The following is a 19,826-nucleotide window of genomic DNA, read 5'->3' on the forward strand; positions in this document are numbered from 1 at the left end:
ACTTGGACAAGTAAGAAACTACCAAGCAACCACTCAAAACACCCTAGCAACCACATAGCATCCACTCAAAACACTGTATCAATAATCTATCAGTCACTCAGAACACCTTAGCAACCACTTGGCAACAACTCAGAACACTGTTGCAAACACTTCAATCCAGAAAGAGACTTTAGGATGGGCTTTTTTGACTTTGACCAGTAATCAACGACCTAGCAACCACTCAGAACACCCTAGCAACCACTTAATCTAGAAAGAGACTTTTAGGTGGGCTCTTTTGACTTGGATGAGTAATCAACCACTCATCAACCACACCCTAGCAACCATGCAGTATACCCTAGTAACCACCTACCAACACCCTGGCAACCACAAATAACACCTTAGCATTGTAACGGCGGGTTTTACACCACTCACATTTTCTCAAAACTTAAAAATCTACTTCTAACAATAATGTTTATCCAATAAAATCTTTTGGCCCATTTTTACACTGCCAGTTGTTACAAATCGAACAAAAATGTACAATATTGCACTGAACACTGCATTTCACCCAAAAAAGCTAGGCTAGGCTAATAGAAAAGATCCATTCCAATCACGTCCTTCTGTTTGTAGCTCAGATTCTATTAGGTTCTGCCCTTTCCAGCGATTCCTGTGGGTCAATAATGGGTTTAACTGATGTTCAGGGACATCAGTGATGTTATTTGAAGTATATAGTCTGCAGCGAGAGAGAGACGCTTCATTACACTTTCAAGCAGTTTCATAAGAACTACCAGAGGATTTGTGACAGACAAGAGGATATGAGCTTAGACAATTAGCCAGAAACAGAACAGGCTTCTGTGATTTAAAAATCACAACATTATGTAATTATGGGTACGTTTCTTCTTAAAGTGGCTCTGAGACCATATGCTCCTCTCTCATGCCATCAGCCCAGTACTGTCACCATGGTTTGTGGGTTATTGCTGTGATGGATCGCGAGCGTTTCTTAAGATCAACCGCATCCAAAGCAGTCCCAGAAAGCATCTCTTAAACAACACACAAAGAGAAACGGCTGCTCTTCTCATCAACCGCAATCGGAGAAACATCTACTGAATAATTACTGTGTTGAGTGGAGGATGATGGGACAGCCATCAGCCGTTACATAAGCCAGATACTTTTGAAAAACAAATCAATCAGTCTCACTGAACTGTAATTATATCATCAGGATTTGTGTCAGAATTACAAGCGAAACCACACTTTTTTCCCATAAAAATCCATCTGAGCGCAGATGAATTATTTATAGCCTCCATCTTGAAAGTCACACAAAAATGTTTACAGCTATGTTTGATGGGGTTTAGAGTAAAACACTCACCTGTAACAGTGTCTAAATCAGGATGAAGACAATCCCAGAGCGCCATATGAAAGAAAACAGAAAAAATGAAGATTAGAAATAATTTGACATGTTATAATAGGATAAAATATTAATAACTTCACTTCCAGAATAAAGTGCTTTGAATTTGTAAGGTTGTTTTTAAATATGCTCAGTGAAAACTCAGTATTTCCCATTAACTGCCTATAGTAGACTGAAAAATTAATAACCTAAAAATAATTTTATACTTCACAAAATAACATAAAAGATCTCTTTCATTGTGTTTTGCAGCATTGCTCTTGAAAAGCATCCGTCAAGGGAACTAAAATTGAAATCGCACAAGGATGCAATTTATTTGAAGTATATAGTCTGTTTTGCAGGGTTATTTTCTTTAATTAAACCTAAAACAAACATTTTTGTTAATTGAAATGAATCTGAAATAAATTTAAATATTAATTTAGATGAAAAAAAAAACTTTAAGGGAAAAATCACCTGAAATAATTTTATGTAGAAGCACTAAAAACTGAAGAAAAAAACAAACAAAAAAAACAAAAATGAAACTAAAACTACTCCTGAAATAACATGAATTAATTTTACTAAAATAAAGTAGTACTTTAGTAAAGTAATATATAAAATAATGATAATAATAATAAAATTACATAACAAAAAAGTACATAATAAAATTGTAAAATGTAACTAATTAAATGTTTTTAATTAAAATAAATTAAAATAGTAAAAAATCTAATAAAAATAAAAATAAAAGCTATCACAGTATATAAATAGTACTAAAATAACACTGCTGTCTATAACAATAATAAATTATAATTCAAGATATTAAATTATAGAATTAAAAATAATTAATTAAAAATCATTATAGAATATTAATTATAGAATATCCAAAATTATTAGAAATATCTGTTTTGAAGCAAAGTCGGAGTTTAGATGGCCATGGGACTCATGATAAAGCAGCAAATATGATGTAGATATCTGTCTATAAATGTTTTTTACAGAAAGGTGATGAACTAGGTGTGAGAAGCTGTCAGAAAACACAAGCCGAGCTGTCAGAGCACTTGCTGAAAATCATCTAAAGTATTTCAGCAAGCTCTATTTTCTGTTCGCCCAAAATATATCCACTTCCTGTCTGCCCAGCATCATTAATAACAGGAACATTCGAGGACAGAAGATCTTTTCTACTCCTGCCAGAAGAACAAGAGTACAAACACTGAAGGAAATTGAAAAGGTATCTGTAAATAACTCTGGGCTAAAGTCCACATACTGTCTTCCTTTTAATGTTTCGAAAATGAAGAGAAAACAGGATGAAGTTAGGACCACGATTCATGCCAGACTCGAACTTAAATCACGGCATGAGCACCACAGCTTTTATCTTGATGTTTTCTTCTAATTTAACCCAGTTTTGCAAAGTTTGATTGCAGTGGTTAGAATTAGAGTTAGTCTTTTAGTAACTGGACTAGTCCAATTAAAGCATGAATAATCCTCTATCACTAACACTAACTTTCTTTAGAGGATTAGCATCTTCAACAGCCTAATTCTGGCATTAGACGGGAGTCAACAGTGGTGTTTGTCAGAGTATCTTTAGAAGGGTTTTTCTTACACCGTGTTGTTTATACAGTATGTGTTTGTGTGCCTATTCTTACCCGCTGCTGAATCGTGGCATGTTTGTGCTCCATTTCTCTCTTCTCCATCGCTGAATCAATCACCAGTTGATCTAGCTGTGACAAGATGAACAATCGCTCATTGTAAGTTTGTTGTCGTCTTGTGTATTAGGAAAACATGATCATGTTTCTATTATCCACAGGCACTGGTTGTCTATCTGTCCGATGTAGCACTGCACTTTCAGATGTGATGGTAAGCTAAAGTCAGTGATGTAATGTGGCTGATCGATGAACTAATTAGACAGAAATCAGATATGGTCTGAGGTGAATGTGTTTCCACAGCATCATTTTTGCCACTAAAACAAGATTTCAACATTTCGAATGCCACAGTATTTTATTATTTTGGGGGTAGGTTGATTTATTTTTATTTTTTTTGGGATGTTGAAAAATGTATACAGTTTTTTTTCTCAGAGACAAAAAAATTTGATTTGAATAGTTTTGTCATTAAAACTTGTTTTAAACTTGTATAGAATCATTTTTTACTATTTTTTGTTCAGTTTTATATTGGTCTTGCATTAAAAAATTAATGCATGACCTCAAAATTGACCTAACAGTCCGCTGCAGTCTTCTTATATCTGATTTGTTGGCTGACCCAAAACATACAGTTATAGAAGAGCACACGACCGACTCAATAACAGCAGAGTAAAACTGTGTCACGTGCGCCTGTGGCAGGTTTAAACTTTTTCAGTTGACGAAGAAAGTCTCTGCTGAGCCTTTTTCACGATGGAGTCGATGTGAGTATCCCACTTCAGGTCCTGGGAGATGCTGCCACCACCCAGGAACCTGAATGACTCCACTGCAGTCACAGTGCTGTTCATGATGGTGACAACAGGGGGATTTCTCCTGAAGTCCTCTATCATCTCTACAGTTTTGAGCGTTTTGAGCTCCAGGTGGTTGTGACTGCACCAGACAGCTAGCTGATCAACCTCCAGTCTGTAAGCAGACTCGTCACCGTCCTGGATGAGGCCGATGACTGTAGTGTCATCTGCAAACTTCAGAAGTTTGACAGAGGGGTCTTTAGATGTGCAGTCGTTCGTGTAGAGGGAGAAGAGCAGTGGGGAGAGAACGTAGCCCCGAGGAGCTCCAGTGCTGATGGTGCGGGTGTTGGATGTGAGTTTTCCCAGCCTCACTAGCTGCTGCCTGTCTGTCAGGAAGCTGGTGATCCACTGACTGACAGATGTGGCGACGGGGTGCTGTGTCAGTTTATTCTGAAGGGTGTCCGGGATGATGGTGTTGAAGGCGGAGCTGAAGTCCACAAAGAGGATCATTGCATAAGTCCCTGGTTTGTCCAGATGTTGGAGAATGAAGTGCAGTCCCATGTTGACTGCATCATCCACAGACCTGTTTGCTCTGTAAGCAAACTGCAGGGGGTCCAGGAAGGGACCAGTAAAGTCCTTCAGGTGAGCCAACACGAGCCTCTCAAATGACTTCATCACCACAGACGTTAAAGCAACAGGTCTGTAGTCATTAAGTCCTGTGATTTTTGGTTTCTTGGGTACAGGGATGATGGTGGAGCGTTTGAAACAGGAGGGGACTTCACACAGCTCCAGTGATCTGTTGAAGATCAATGTGAAGATGGATGATAGCTGGACAGCACAGGCTTTGAGGCAGGCTGGAGAGACACCGTCTGGGCATTTGGCTTTCCTTATCTTCTGTTTCCTGAAGACTTTGCTTACATCTTCACAGATCTTGATTGCAGGCTGAGAAACAGTAGGTGGGAGGGAGGGGGAAGGTGTTGATGGCTGTGTTGCGAGACGGTCAGAGTGGGTGTGGGTGTCAGACCAGGCTTTTGTATTTCAAATCTGCAATAAAACTTGTTCAAGTCTTCAGTCAGTTGTTGATTGGCCTCGGTGCTGGGGGGAGGGGTCTTGTAACTGGTGATGGCTTTCAGGCCTTTCCATACTAATGTAGAGTCGTTGCTTGAAAGCTGTTTTGTTTAGCTTTTCAGAGTAGTTTTTCTTTGCCACTCTTATCGCTCTATTCAGTGTGTATTTGGCCTGTTTGTACAAGGCTTTGTTCCCACTCCTGTGAGCATCCTCTTTGGCCTGGCGAAGCTGTTTGAGTTTTGTACTGAACCAAGGTTTGTCCTTGTTAAATGTTAAGTAAGTCCTGGTGGGTACAAACGTGCCCTCACAGAAACCAATGTAGGACGTCACGGCGTCGGTGAGCTCATCCAGATCAGTAGCTGCAGCCTCAAAAACACTCCAATCAGTAAGTTCGAAGCAGGCCTGTAAATCCTGCTCTGCTTCAACAGTCCATCTCTTTACAGTTTTTTCTACAGGCTTAGCAGATTTAAGTTTCTGCCTGTAGGCTGGTAGAAGATGAACCAAACAGTGATCAGAGAGTCCCAGTGCTGCACGGGGACAGAGTGATACGCATCCTTTAAAACAGTATAGCAATGGTCCAGTATATTGCTGTCCCTGGTGGGGCACGTGATGTGTTTTCTGTATTTAGGCAGTTCGAGGGTGAGATTAGCTTTATTAAAATCACCGAGAATGATAATGAAAGAGTCCGGGTAACGCTGCTCTGTGTGTGTGATTTGGTTGGCCAACAGTTCTAGCGCGGCGCTCACACGCATGTCAGGAGGAATGTACACACTCACCAGAATAAAACAGGAAAACTCACGCGGCGAATAAAAATGCTTACAGTTAATAAACCGAGCTTCCAGGTTTAGGCAGCACATCTTTAAAACTGTCACGTCTGTACACCAGCCTTCATTGATATAAAAACATAATCCACCGCCTCTCGTTTTCCCTGATGACTCGGTGATGCGGTCTGCTCTGAATAGTTGGAATCCGTCTAGATGTAGCGCGCTGTCCGGGATAGATCCGTTCAGCCAGGTCTCCGTGAAACAAAGCGCAGAAGAGTTGAAAAAGTATTTTTTGTGCGGGTGAGGAGTTGTAGTTCGTCTGATTTATTTGCAAGGGAGCGGAGATTCGCCAAGTGAATACTTGGCAGTGGAGTCCTTAAACCGCGTTGTCTGGATTTCACGAGCGCACCAGTGCGCTTCCCTCGCTTACGTCGCCTGGAGCGCTTGTATAGAAACGCAGCTCCTCCAACTAAAATGTCCAGTAAAACATCCGAATGTTCAAACGTCGGCAAAAGGTTATCTGGTGTGCTATTTCTTATGTCCAAGAGTTCGTTTCTAGTGAAGCTGATCGGAAAAACGCTGCTTAAGACGGGACAAACAAACAAAAACAGAAAAAGTACCAAGGAGCTACAAACCGAAGCGGCCATGTTCGGCGCCAGTCAGAACATAAAAAAAAATATATATACACACACACACACAATTATATTAAATAAAAAAAAATAATATTTCGTATAGTTTCGTATAACGTAATTAATGAATTTATCAAATAAAAATGAAAACCAAAAAAATCACTTTGTGGCCGAACTGGCCGCCAGCGTTCAGACAGAAATCAATAGCGTACGTGGAGAACACTGCTCACCTCAGCAGCCAGTTTCTTCATGTAGGGGTCAATCTCATCCAGGAGGTTGTAGCCCTGCTGATACAGCGAGTACTGCGCATGCATGAAGGATAACATCTGCACAAGACAAGACAGATACAGATGAACCAGAGTCCACAATAAACCTACACATTTACATCCACCATCACTGATACTCACCGCATCCAAGATCTCAAATTTCTTTTTGGCTTGAAGGACGTTGATCTTTATGTGGGAAAACAGATTTATATGAAACATTCTTATATGTGACCCTGGAGCACAAACCAGTCATAAGTAGCACAGGTATATTTGCAGAAATAGCCAACAATACACTGTATGGGTCAAAATTATTGATTTTTCTTTTAATGCCAAAAATCATTAGGATATTAAGTAAAGATCATGTTCCATGAAGATTTTTTGTAAATGTTCTATATCAAAACTTAATTATTGATTAGTAATATGCATTGCAAAAAACTTCATTTGGACAACTTTAAAGGCGACTTTGCAAATCTCAGATTCCAGATTTCAAAAGGTTTTATCTCGACCAAATATTATCCTATCCTAACAGCCTGGAGATGAGTGTTTATATGTTACCTGCAGCACATAGTCCAGTGCGAGATGTCGGAAGCACTTGCGGGTGAAGTTGAGGGTGCTGGTGGCTTCCTCCACCTCGTGGGGTTTGTTTCGAGGTGCCTGGGCGTTCTTCACCTGCGCGATCTCCAAATCTTCTCTCACCTTATCAAAGTGCTTCTTCGTGTCCTTGAATTTACGCACGTCACTGAAAGTACAGATGGATATTTATTATTTGAGTAGTCTAATGAATACAAAGCTGCTGATTTAGAGGCTTCAATGAAGGTTTTGGGAAGGTTTTCAGCAAGAAATTTCATTTTTTGGTGATCTATTCCTATTCCAGCAGTTTCAGGGTGAACATGAGAGGCAGTTGTGCTTATTTTAACAAAATATGTCTGAAATATTAATGTTGTCTGATATAATTGCACATGACAGATCAGGTGAAGCTAATAAAAGCTTCATATCGCAGCGGTCTTCCTGAAATGCCATTAGTTTTGCCATATAAATCTTCCGCCCATTGCATTATCGGTGATCACCTGTGATAAATGAATAGGAAACCCATTATCCTCCACCAGGACACATCAATTATTAATGAGCTCCAAAAGTCAGATCATTATTTATAATCAGCCTGCGGGAAGCATAATAATGAAAAAACCCTTCTCAGAGAGTGTGTGGTCATGAATGCTTTCACATTAGCTGATGTATAAATAAAAACAGGCCACGGCAGGGCCACACTTCCACGTCTCTGACCTTTCGGAGTGATATCAGCGAGTTTAATTTTCATATTTTAATGCATGTAATTTTAATGGAGAGCAGGTTCTAAAAAATGATTCAATAAACTGCAGCATTTCTGTTTTTTTTTTTTTTTTTTTTTTACAACTAAACATGCTAATTAACTTTTACTTTAGTGAGAACTTTAAATGTGTAATATTAAATGTAAAACATTTGTAATATTACAATAAATACACACAAACGCACAAAGTTGTATTGCAAAATAAAACTATTATTATTATTATTATTACAATAATCATCATGAGCGAGTTTAATCTTCATATTTTAATGCATGTAATTTTAATGGAGAAAAGAACAGGTACTAAAAATATGATTTCAATAAAGTCCAGTAAACTCACTCTTTAACAAAGTTGTGCAACTGCTGCTTGACTGATCTCTGGGCTTGATCAAACAGGATCTGAAAAACACAAAATAAAAATAAACATGAATAAAAATAAAACTCTAGTTTAAACCAATGTCATCGGAGTATCTCTTTATCCGGTTTTATAAATGAAGATGTGCAACAACAGACAAGCCTATTTCACAAGAAAACAAAGCCAGCAATAGCTCAAGATGAAGCTTAACACATTTATTAGGAAATGTTCACCAGTCTATATTAATCCAGGAACAACATTCTTATCAGCAAATTACTGTTCTATGATACAGAAGGTAAATTTAGCACAGTATTTTAGACCAAACACCCACAAAAAATGCAAGTAGGGCTCGCTGCAGTCCACAAGATCCAGGGGGCGGGGTTGGATCCACATCTAGGGGGTGGAGATTGGTAGGTTTAGGGGTGGAGATGGGGTGGGTTTAGGGATCAGGGGGTGGAGATTGGTAGGTTTAGGGGTGGAGATGGGGTGGGTTTAGGGATCAGAGGGTGGAGATGGGTAGGTTTAGGTAAATGTAAGGTGGGAGGAGTTGGATCTGGATCCAACCATGCCCCCTGAATCTTGTGGGCTGCAGCGAGACGCTCCTCAAAAAATGACTGATTACCCGAGAAAAAAATGGGAAATGGGAATATTGCATGTAATGCTCCACTGTCAACACTAGATGGCATGCATGTGTTTAATCTGAGCTGTATGGGATGTAAACCTCGGAGTATGACCTCCCAACACACATATTATCATCATCATCATCATCATCACAGCCCTCTGCCTCATTGAGATTCAGCCCGAGTCTCTGCACAAGGACTGAGCTGATCTCGTATACGTTGGAAAATAGGTCACTCGGGCAGGGAGGAAGCGACATGAAGGAGGAGAAAAAGAAGATGGAGCAAAGGAAACAACAGAAAAACAAAGGGAGGTGATGCAAGATACTTTGCTTCAGTCACATCCACATCAGCACAGAAGCCACAGTCTGACATCAGGACTGATGATCCCGCAGCGCTACACCTTCAGGGCTTCATTGATTTACAGACTGCAGGAACACGTCTTACTATGGTGGTACAGAATCGAAAGCATATTTTTATATTTGTGAAATATTCAGTATTTATTACTTTTGGGTTAAAAGGTCAAAGTATTTTTTTCTATACAGACAGTCTCAAATTACTTGAATTAAATTGTTAAATTAAACTCTCACTGAGAACCGAAAATAAGGGCTTGGAAATATGATGTCAAAATCTGTTTATATATTTAATATTTATATGATAAATATAAGAAAGATTGTTTCAATATGAAAGGCATAGACTGAATTTAAATAAATTCAGACACACACACACACACACACATATATAAATAAATAAATACACACACACACACTTCATAAAGTGAACACATAAAATATGTTTTAATATATATATATATATATATATATATAGTATATATATATATATATATATATATATATTAGATATACTGTATAAATTTATTTTGATAACACAAATTAAATACAACATAAATACATTTCTAAATGTATTATTAAATAACAAAATTCAATATGAATAAATAAAATAAATTCAAAATAAATGAATAAAATAGTTATATACACACACACACACAATATACAAAATCTAAAGTTAACTGTATGTGTGTGTGTGTGTGTATATTATATATATATATATATATATATATATATATATATATATATATATAGAGAGAGAGAGAGAGAGAGAGAGAGAGAGAATGAATATAACTTTGAAAACAGAAATTAAATGAATACAGCATAAATAAATGTATTTAATATAATTTTTATATAAAAAATTATGCTATACATGTATATATTGTATGAATTTATTTTGACAACACAATTTTTTAAAACAATATGAATACTTTAAATATAAATAAAATGTGCATTTGAACAATTACTTCAGCACAAGAAAAATCCCATTATCTCGTTTTACGGACAACACAAACAGGAATATGATCTGAAATGTCAGTAGAGCTGTAAAGCCAAATTCTGATGTTGTGCCCCGTATGAATACATTTAAAATCAAGTGGTTCACTTCACTCTTTCTTAGTGGGGGTCAGTTTATAGCTCCATAAAATCTAGCAGAGCCCAAATAAGGTGCTTGGTGATGAAGGCCAATGCTTTTGTGCTCCTCTGTGCCTCATGTCAAGGTTTACGGCCTCCCCTACAGTTAGGCAACAAAAATCTCTCAATAAAACAAAGACTCGGTTTTTCGAGACGCTCATCACTAAACAGAGCTCTAATAGATGTCAGTGACTTCTCCTGTATCCAAACGGACTTTAAATGAAGCAGCAGGTTCTGGGAAACCAAGAACCCAACCGACCGCCCGTCTGTCGCAGCAAAGCCCATCTCATTCTTTGGCAGGAAGGGAGAGAAACGCCCTGTGTGTGGTCCACCGACTGACATATTGTGGTTTAATACATTGCCAAGTGCTAAGTGAGTATTTAATCTGAGCTTTCTATGAAAACACACACATATACCAGCTTCAGAAATGCATACTTAAAAAAATATATATAAAGAAAAGAAAAAATAACAAGAATGCAAAGCCCCTAAATAAAATAACACATATTTCATTTAATTAATCTCATTAATAACAATTTAAATATTGTTATATATATTTTTAGTTATTTATATTTGCAAAGAAATATTCAAGAACAATTTTATATTTATCCAAAAACATTTTTTTTAAGCACAAGCCTATTTTTTTTAAATGCATGAAAAACATGCAATCATTAATGCAAACATTTGGACACACCTAATTGCATTAATATATACCATATACAGTATATATGTATATACAGTTAAGGTGTATATATATATATATATATATATATATATATATTTTTTTTTTTTTTTTTTATTATTAATAATGGAGGGTTATTACATCCCTGTTGTCTCACTGTAAGTGCTCATGTGCACTGATGCATGCGTTTGTCTTTCTGCATCCATTTATATAAGTGACCCTCAAGTGTTCATGTTTATACATCACTGCACACACTGCTCAGGTGCTTCCCAACACACAGACACACACACACACACACACACACACACACACACACACACACACACACACCACAGCAGGATTCAGTCCCCAGCCCTCTGATGACCCTGCACATTAACCTCGTTTGTGATGTCATTTCCCCATGTGGCGCTGCTGGCCTCTGTACAGCCCCTCTATAAAGACCCAGTGCTCGCGTCTCAAAAGAGCACATCTAACGGGCAGTGAGTTCACAGACAGACGCCTCAGCGAGAGCTGGAAAACAACACACTTATAGAAAGAGCAGATGAGTGTTAAACACTAACAATAGTCACATCCCTCCCTAACACGTGCTGCTTACAGCTTTCCAAAGGAAAACAAGACAGATAATTAGTCAGACTAATTCATTATTACACATGAAATTTCAGCAAAACCCATCCATTTTTTTTGTTCTTCAGTAAAGCTAAAAGGTTATTTGTAGAATAAAGGAATTATTGATGTTACATTAAAAGCATTATATACATATAACACACACACACACACTATAAACCTTTCTTCAGATCAGCATACTCATTTTGTGAAAAACAACCAAGCAATCTGAACACATTTAGATAGGAAGTGGTTAGTGTGACTAATTGGCTAATTCATTAAAAAACGAAGAACTGAATTTGTTTGTGAGTTTGACAGCATGTTGCATATAATTCCCATATGTAATATAGTGCATAATATACATTTTTAATATTATAATTTATTTGTAATTTAATAATAAATATCAGTAATAAATTTGATAGTATATTTGAATTTAATTTATATAAATTGTATACATATATAAAATTGTGTAAACATAAATTAAACGTGTATACACGGTTGATGGCATATTTCAATTTATAAACCGTATATACATACATATTAAATTGTATGTACAGTACATAAACTACATATAAACATAATATACAAACACACACACAAACAAATATTACACTATACTTTAGTTATATATATATATATATATATATATATATATATATATACATATATATATATATATTGTGGCGGGAGGAGCCAACGACAGACACAGTGGGCGTGGCGTCAAGCCTCGGAGAGGTTTTTATTAAACAAAAGTATTAAAATAAAGTGTCCAAGGGGGAAAAGTGTCCAAAATAATCAGGGATCTGGTGTCCTCGTTGTGCCGCGGGGCTAGTGAAGGAGGGTAGTGTTCGTCAGGGAAGGGGCGGAGTCCGGTGGCCGCACGCGCTCCCCTCTCGGGGCCGGGAGCGAGTGGCGGCGGCGTCTCTTGCGCGGCTCCTTCCATCTCCTGGATTCCCGGCGCTTCTGGGGGATTCGGCGGCCCGGCATCCTGGCCCGTCAGCCGCCTAACGGGTGCGGCAGTCGTGCTCGAAGCACCCTTCCTGGACCCACGAGGACACCAGCGTGCATGCACGGGGAAGAGACCGGTCTCCCGAGGAGAGGCGCGTTCGGCATTTAACGGCGGCGGTGATGAGGCTCTATTCACGTCAGGTGCGCCTCATCACCGCCGCCAGCCCTGGCTGTTTCAGCGCCCCTCCTCTCTCACACACCCACTCCTGTCGGGAGCCTGGTGAAGGGCGGCGAATATGGGACGGGGTGGTGATGATGGACAGGGGGGAGGCAGCCGACTCGTCACAATATATATAATTATAACAATTCTGCTACTGTTTTGCCACTTGATGTCAAATATAAAATGTAGGTCCTGAAGCAAAACCACTTCTCTAGATATCATCTCTGATGACCAGAAAAGACGTTCACAACAACAAACAGAACATCATATATGATTTACACTCAACACGAGGATCGTTCACGATTCACAGCATCACAGCACGATAAATCGTTCACACACATCACAACCAGGGCACCTTCACTAGAGCAGAGCGACACATGAGGGAAAACACATTAACATTTCTGAGGAGAAACAGATGAGAAAAACACCAGACGTACCATGTGGTAGTTGACAATCTCCTGCAAACTCTCGCCACACTTCTCCAGACAGTCCTGTGAAAACACAAGAACAGGTCACAGTTGTCATAATTCAAATCGGATCATTTTCATTATCAAGACCACAAATTAATTATGTGATACTGGTGATTCAATCGTATGTTTGTTCACGTATCATCATCTATTAATATTCTGGCCCATGTAGAGTCCGTCCGACAAGGAAAACCAGCCCCGCTGAGTGTGCAACAGCTTTTGTCAAAATGGAAATGTAATTGTGGGTCTTGATGTTATTACAGTGGAAAATGCAAATAGCAGCAGGTTTTAATAAGATGCTCAACATTAGTCAGCTGGGTACAAGGGAAGAGAAGCCAAAAGACTCTTAATAGCATTTACAGATGGCGGCAATGAGTCTAACCCAACTGGCACTACTGAGAGAGAGAGAAAGGAGAGAATACAGGAGCCCCGGCCTGCTTCCTTTTGACTAAATCCATGTCTAATCAGGGGCAAAGAGTGTCTGAGACACTCAAAACAGCAGCCTGACGCCCTCATGTCAGTGAGCCTGCCAGTAAAGAGCTCACAATTAAAAACAGACATGAATTTAGGGTTGAAAAATGACTACAATGGAGTGATTTATGGTGTACAGTTTTGCTAACCGTTCTTGAACATTGACACCGTTTATCTACATCGTCACAGCAAATAAAATGCGATGAGAGAAAAATGTATACCATAAAATACTAGGCTATACATTTTCTTACTGCAATCTCCTCTTTGGTTGCACGCAGTGAGGTCTGATTCATGAATTAATGATTTTTATGAGATTATATGGATGATATATTATAATAAGGATCCAAAAGAAGTAGTCATTAATAATAAACTTGAGAGAACTGGATTGAATCAGCCAAATGACTATAAAATGAAATAAAAATAAATAAAATAATAAAATGTATATAATGAAAATTGGTAAATTATACTATTATTATAATTAATAATAAATATAAATAATATATGATCAATTAAATTAATAAAACTATTATATAATTATAATATTAAAATGATTATATCAGTATAATGTGAATATATAATTATTAATATACATTTTATTTTATACAATATTATATAAAATTAAAATAGAATTATATTTTAATAATAAATATATATAATAAATAATAAATATAGTAAATAAAAAAACTAAATACTTACAAAAATTAAAGTTAAAAAACAATAGTAATTAATATATAATAAAAGAAAAAGAAAACAAACGTTTTAAAGATCAAATAAAAAAAGTGTAATTTTATGTAATATAAATACTATTGTTTGTGTATTTAAGTGAAGACATCTGTGTAGCTTCTAAAACAATCATTCATAGAATTCTCAGGAACCATATTTCCTTACAATTCCTATTACAACTCGTGATCAGAACTGACAGACAAAGCAAACTCTCACACACACACACACACACACACTCACACACACACTCACACACTCACACACTCACACACACACACACTCACACACACAATAAAATATTACCGATATCATCTGGTCCTTCTTGCACTGCTGGGATAGGTCACGGATGCCGTTGATGAAGAGCTTGTTGGCGGTGACGTATGCTTTCCCAGCTTCAATCATACCGCCACACAGCTTCACCAGCTATTAAAGAAAACAGAGAGAAAGAGGTTAACACAAGACACAATAAGCCACCAATGCGTAATGCATTTTAGTATGTCTTAATCATAATCTCAACTGCGCGGACAGACCAGAATATTAAAACTGTTGGAGTTTTCTAGCAAAACACAATTATTTGATCAAATATTTATAATGTTGAGTGTGACGTTATATATACTGCCTCATATTCTAATACATTTCCTTAATTGATTCATAAACTAGTATATTTAATTTTTTTTTACATGTTAATTTTAAGTATGCTTTTGCAGCCTTCTTTAGTTAAAATTAAAAAAAAATTGTTAATATTACATTACTAATATTGAAATAAGTTAATACTATTAGAAACTAATATTTTTGTAAGCATTTTTGTATGCAGAAGATTCATTCATTGTTAAAGTAGTAGATGGTGACCAGTAGGTGTCTTTTTATGTGTTATTAATGAACTTGAAATTTATTAACATTTTATTATATAGGTGGAAACAAGAAAAAAATAGTTCACTCCGAGATTTCCTCAGAAACATAGACTAGTTCATTAAAAAGCATTTAAATGAATTCTTCAGTATATAAAAAAAATCTTGTTATTGAAGCTGTAAAGTTGTCTAAAATCATAATAAAGAGCTTGTAGCCTTTCATTATAACGGCATTACTACAATCACACTTCTCTTATGAGTCAAAAATATTAAAGCAGAACATTTATATAAATGGTAGGTTAACCGAAACCTGAAATATTTATTTAAATCCCACAAACAAACACACAACAGGTGCGGTCTCATCTGTGCAGTAATTCTCCTTACTAATGTGCCAATTACCAGTTCCCACATGTAAAGGCCAAGGCAAAAATTTCCCACTTTCGCACATGCCACACATCTCAGACTCAGCGGAGGGCTTTCACATGTGGTTGTGTGTTTGCTTTGTGCCTCATGGGACACATTCTCAGATGGGCTCCATGTGTCTGTCCCCGCGTTCGAGTCTAAGCCGAACCGGTTAGTTCTCTTTTCTTCCCGTATTGCTCTTTCTTCTGTATTTTATCTTCCTCTTTCTTACTTCAGGTGCCGTTTCGATTGTGTCCACACACGCACATCCAGCTGAAAATATGGGTTTGGGAAAATCTCTTAATTCCCCACACTCTCCTCATGAGTCAATCTAACAAACACAGAGAGCCTTGTTCTACACAGCTGCTGAACAGACCCACAGACTCCACATCTGAACCGCCAGACGTGAGAACTAACAAGAAATTATCATGCAAAAACACACCGAGATGCATCATTTACTGTGTGAGTAAGACTCCAAATGTTACGTTTCCTACAAATGATAAGATTCCTTTTCAGTGTGATTTCTCCAACAGTTTCCTTGGAGAAAGTTCACATGAGATCAGAAGTCTGTGCTGAAGCTGTTGTTTTGCTGAGCCAGATGAAATTATCAAAAGTTGCACGTTGTTGTGATTAAAATGCATGGAAACATTAAACAACAAACAACTAAACCAAATGCATAAGAGGAGACCAATTCATTTCTCTGTGCCTAAAAACATGCATATCACAATACACATGCATATGCTAATCTGTTATTACTAGTACTTTTCTATAGTAAAATATACATTTAAATAAAACAATAAAAAAACATAAAAATGAATACAAAATAAAAAAATAATAATAAAAAATTATTAATATTAATTTTAAGTAATTACTTTTAAAATCCTGATTATTTCAGGAATGAAAAAAAAAATGATTACCAAAGAAGACAGCCGTCACTCAAGGTTTTCAGGAACAGATGGAGATCACAGGAATCAGAGAAACATGTGCTTGTGACATCTGTCAGCAGATGAACACTTCTTTAAAAGATCATTTCACCTTCATCTTCTCATGAATGGTCTTTTTTTGTTTTGTTTTTTCAGATTTAAACTGTATAAACATAAGGGAATGTGTGTATATTTTTAGATTAATTTGTAACGCGTCACCGTTTCTTCATTTTTTTGTATTAATATGAAGTCAATTTAATTAATATAAGACAGCTTTTACTCATAATAAATTAGCATAAAATATAAAAAGACCAGAAAAACTTAACCTAAAAAAATATTATAAACAACAATATAAATACATAATTATTTCATTGGACTCCAAAATGTTAAGAAGTCAATTTAATTAATATAGCAAATGTGATTCATGTTAAATTAGAATAAAATAAATATTTAGCATTTAGTATTTGTGATCTAAAATAATAAAATAAAAATAACTGACGTCATGTCAACTGCCCAAAGGCTAGTGTCTTGGGAGCACTAGACTAGACTGCTGTATTACAGTATTAGATCTTCCTGTCGATGAGGTTCAGCCATCTTTACAGCATTTAAACAGGAACATTAATCCACAATGTTCCTCTAATCTCATATACCACAAATGTCTCTCCACACATGCCCTTTCTGCTCTCTAATGACAAACTGCCCTGCTTTCTGCTTTCTCTGCTGGATTTACACCAGCATTTGCACACACTGATGATCCGTAAAGCCTCAGCTTGACCGCTTGACCTTGTTGTGGGAGCGGCTGATGTCAGTGTTTGGCTACAGAGGTCTCGGAAGGTATAAGATTTCTAACAAATCTATGTATTTTCAAACATGTGGCCTAAATGCGGGGTCAGAAGGTCAAGTGACAGCTTTAAAGCATCTTACTGTACCTTATCAAGCTTGGCTTCGATCTCCACCACCTCCGTCTCCACCTCATCAATATTAGCCCTGGAACACAAGACAGATGATGACATGAATTATTTTGGCTCGCCATTTGCAACTTGATGAATGGCACAGAAAGGAACAAATTAACAGCGATCTACATTTCATTCTTCATTTCGTATACACTCGAAATAGTTTGTGAGAATAAAAATATGATCTTACTATATTTGCAGTATACAGAATGCATACTCGCCAAATTTTACCCAGAATACCTAAAATGACAACTTCATTTGCTAAAATGTATAGTATACAACAAACACACTGCATGCAAAGCTGTCTCCCATAATGCAATGTAAACTGAAAATAATATCAACCCTGATTTTTAACATTTTTTTCTTGAATTTTATTTATACAAAAACTATTCTAAATATACATATATATATACATATACATATACATATATATATATATATTATTGGATAATTAAGTAATTTAATTTGTACACTATAAAACTGGGATTAAAAATCCAAAATAACCATTTTCATCCCCAAGATTATAACTGGACACCACTTACTGGAACACGATGTGACACACGTAGTGAAGTCATGTGACAAAAATAAAATAATAAAATACAATAAAATAAAAATTCATTATAAAATTTACATTAGTTTGAATTAACAGCAAATAATATCACCAACCAAATATGCAACATAAGGTCATGTGACAAAAATAAAAGAAAATAAAAATTCATAATAAAATAAAACAAAATCTGGATTAGTGTTGAACAAACAGGAAATAAAATGTGACATTTAGTGATGTCATGTGACAAAAAGGTAGCATGAAATGCTTATTGTGGAAGAATTCCTTCAGTCTAATGTTCATTTTTCCAGTTGATTTTCAAAAAACATGCTTTTTTTTGGCTAATATTACTAACAAACCCTTGTACAGGGTTTCCACTTGTAAAAAGGTAGACAAAAACACAAGGCTGAAGCTGCTACTACAGTTTTTATTAATATAAATGTAAACATGAAGTATGAATTACATTTTGTATTCCTAGATGAGATAGCAACACAAACAATATGCAAAAATCTTGGGCCTTTATCAGGATGGTAATATCTCCAAATTCTGGCATACATTTTGACTGCACACTCAAAAGTATGTATGTTCCCACAGCCAGTAGAGTACACACTTTTTAGTGCATACTGTAGCAGGAGTATGCAAATAAGGCGCAGCCATTGTGTGACTTTATGGTGCTTTCACGCCGAATTTAATATAATTATGAGCTTCTGAATAGTAAGAACCTTTCATATCTTTGTCAAATTACAATTTGCCATTTTAAGGTAGCTCCGACATGTAAAAACAACCGAAATGACAGCAGCTTCAACAGTTAAAGTCTTTTAATCTTGTAATTATGGTCATCCTGACGAGTCCTGAACACAACTGACCAATCAGATCTGGCCTTTTCTTTTCAGAAGGGCAGAAATTACAAGTTGCCGTCTCCTCCTTCTGTCCATCATGCAGTCTTCCTGCATGAAAAAGGTTTTTCCTCTGAACTGTTTTAAAGCCTCAGTCTTTATGTTAAGCCATATCATGGAGATCTAAATTATTTTTCAAACTATTATACAGTCAGCAATCTCTCTGTCTCTCGCTGTGCTCTGCGTGTGACGTGTCTGAGCGAGGCTGCACTGATGCACGTGTTCTACATTTAGAGCAGAAGCAATTGTGCCTTGAGTACAGAGACACACATGGGCCATTTTCTAAAAATTTGCAAAATTAGTATATATATATATATATGTATGTATGTGTGTGTGTGTTTTAATCTATAATTAAAAGTACTTAAGAAAATTTGAAAAAAATGATAAAATGTAAAATATATTACAAATTAAAAAAAGTAACATTTATATTTTTTACATTTATATTTACACACAAGCATTCTAAAAAAAATTGTATAAATCATTATTTATGAAAAATAATTATTAATTATAAAATACACATTCACACACACATCTGTCCAGAATTAACATGACGGTAACAAATCACTGCCTTACGATTTTTGCCTCACAGACAAGAAAAAATGCAGAAAACCCCCCAGAAAGATCCCCTTTACATCTCTGTAAGCACCTTGCAATTCCCTAACAGCCACTCAAAACCCCTTTGCAGCTGCACAGCAATGTCTGGTAACCACCTACAAATCCCAGCATCAGTGATGGGTTTTGCATGGACAAGCACTTCTTCAGAAAATGACAAATCTTTTTTCTATCACAAACCGGCGTCACAAAGATATTTAATATGCTGCTTTCTCATTGAATTCAACTGTTTTTGTTCATTCTTTTTATAACCTGCACCAAAA

At 36.5% G+C, this 19,826-nt stretch overlaps 1 protein-coding gene across 1 annotated transcript in view; it reads right to left on the minus strand.

The window, feature by feature from the left end:
- The window catches only part of LOC306860432 (arf-GAP with coiled-coil, ANK repeat and PH domain-containing protein 3-like), a 76,375-nt gene that overhangs the window by 21,135 nt on the left and 35,414 nt on the right, over positions 1-19,826 (minus strand). The window contains exons 2-10 of the mRNA XM_079402150.1: positions 17,485-17,542; positions 14,686-14,805; positions 13,159-13,212; positions 8,159-8,217; positions 7,053-7,236; positions 6,639-6,683; positions 6,462-6,557; positions 2,995-3,069; positions 1,343-1,354 (exon numbers count right to left, since the gene is read on the minus strand). Of these exons, the coding sequence (XP_079258276.1) occupies positions 1,343-1,354; positions 2,995-3,069; positions 6,462-6,557; positions 6,639-6,683; positions 7,053-7,236; positions 8,159-8,217; positions 13,159-13,212; positions 14,686-14,805; positions 17,485-17,542 (703 nt within the window). The remainder of the gene's footprint in view (positions 1-1,342; positions 1,355-2,994; positions 3,070-6,461; positions 6,558-6,638; positions 6,684-7,052; positions 7,237-8,158; positions 8,218-13,158; positions 13,213-14,685; positions 14,806-17,484; positions 17,543-19,826) is intronic.

This window comes from Barbus barbus, assembly GCF_936440315.1.
Source record: "Barbus barbus genome assembly, chromosome: 41".
NCBI classification, from domain to species: domain Eukaryota; kingdom Metazoa; phylum Chordata; class Actinopteri; order Cypriniformes; family Cyprinidae; genus Barbus; species Barbus barbus.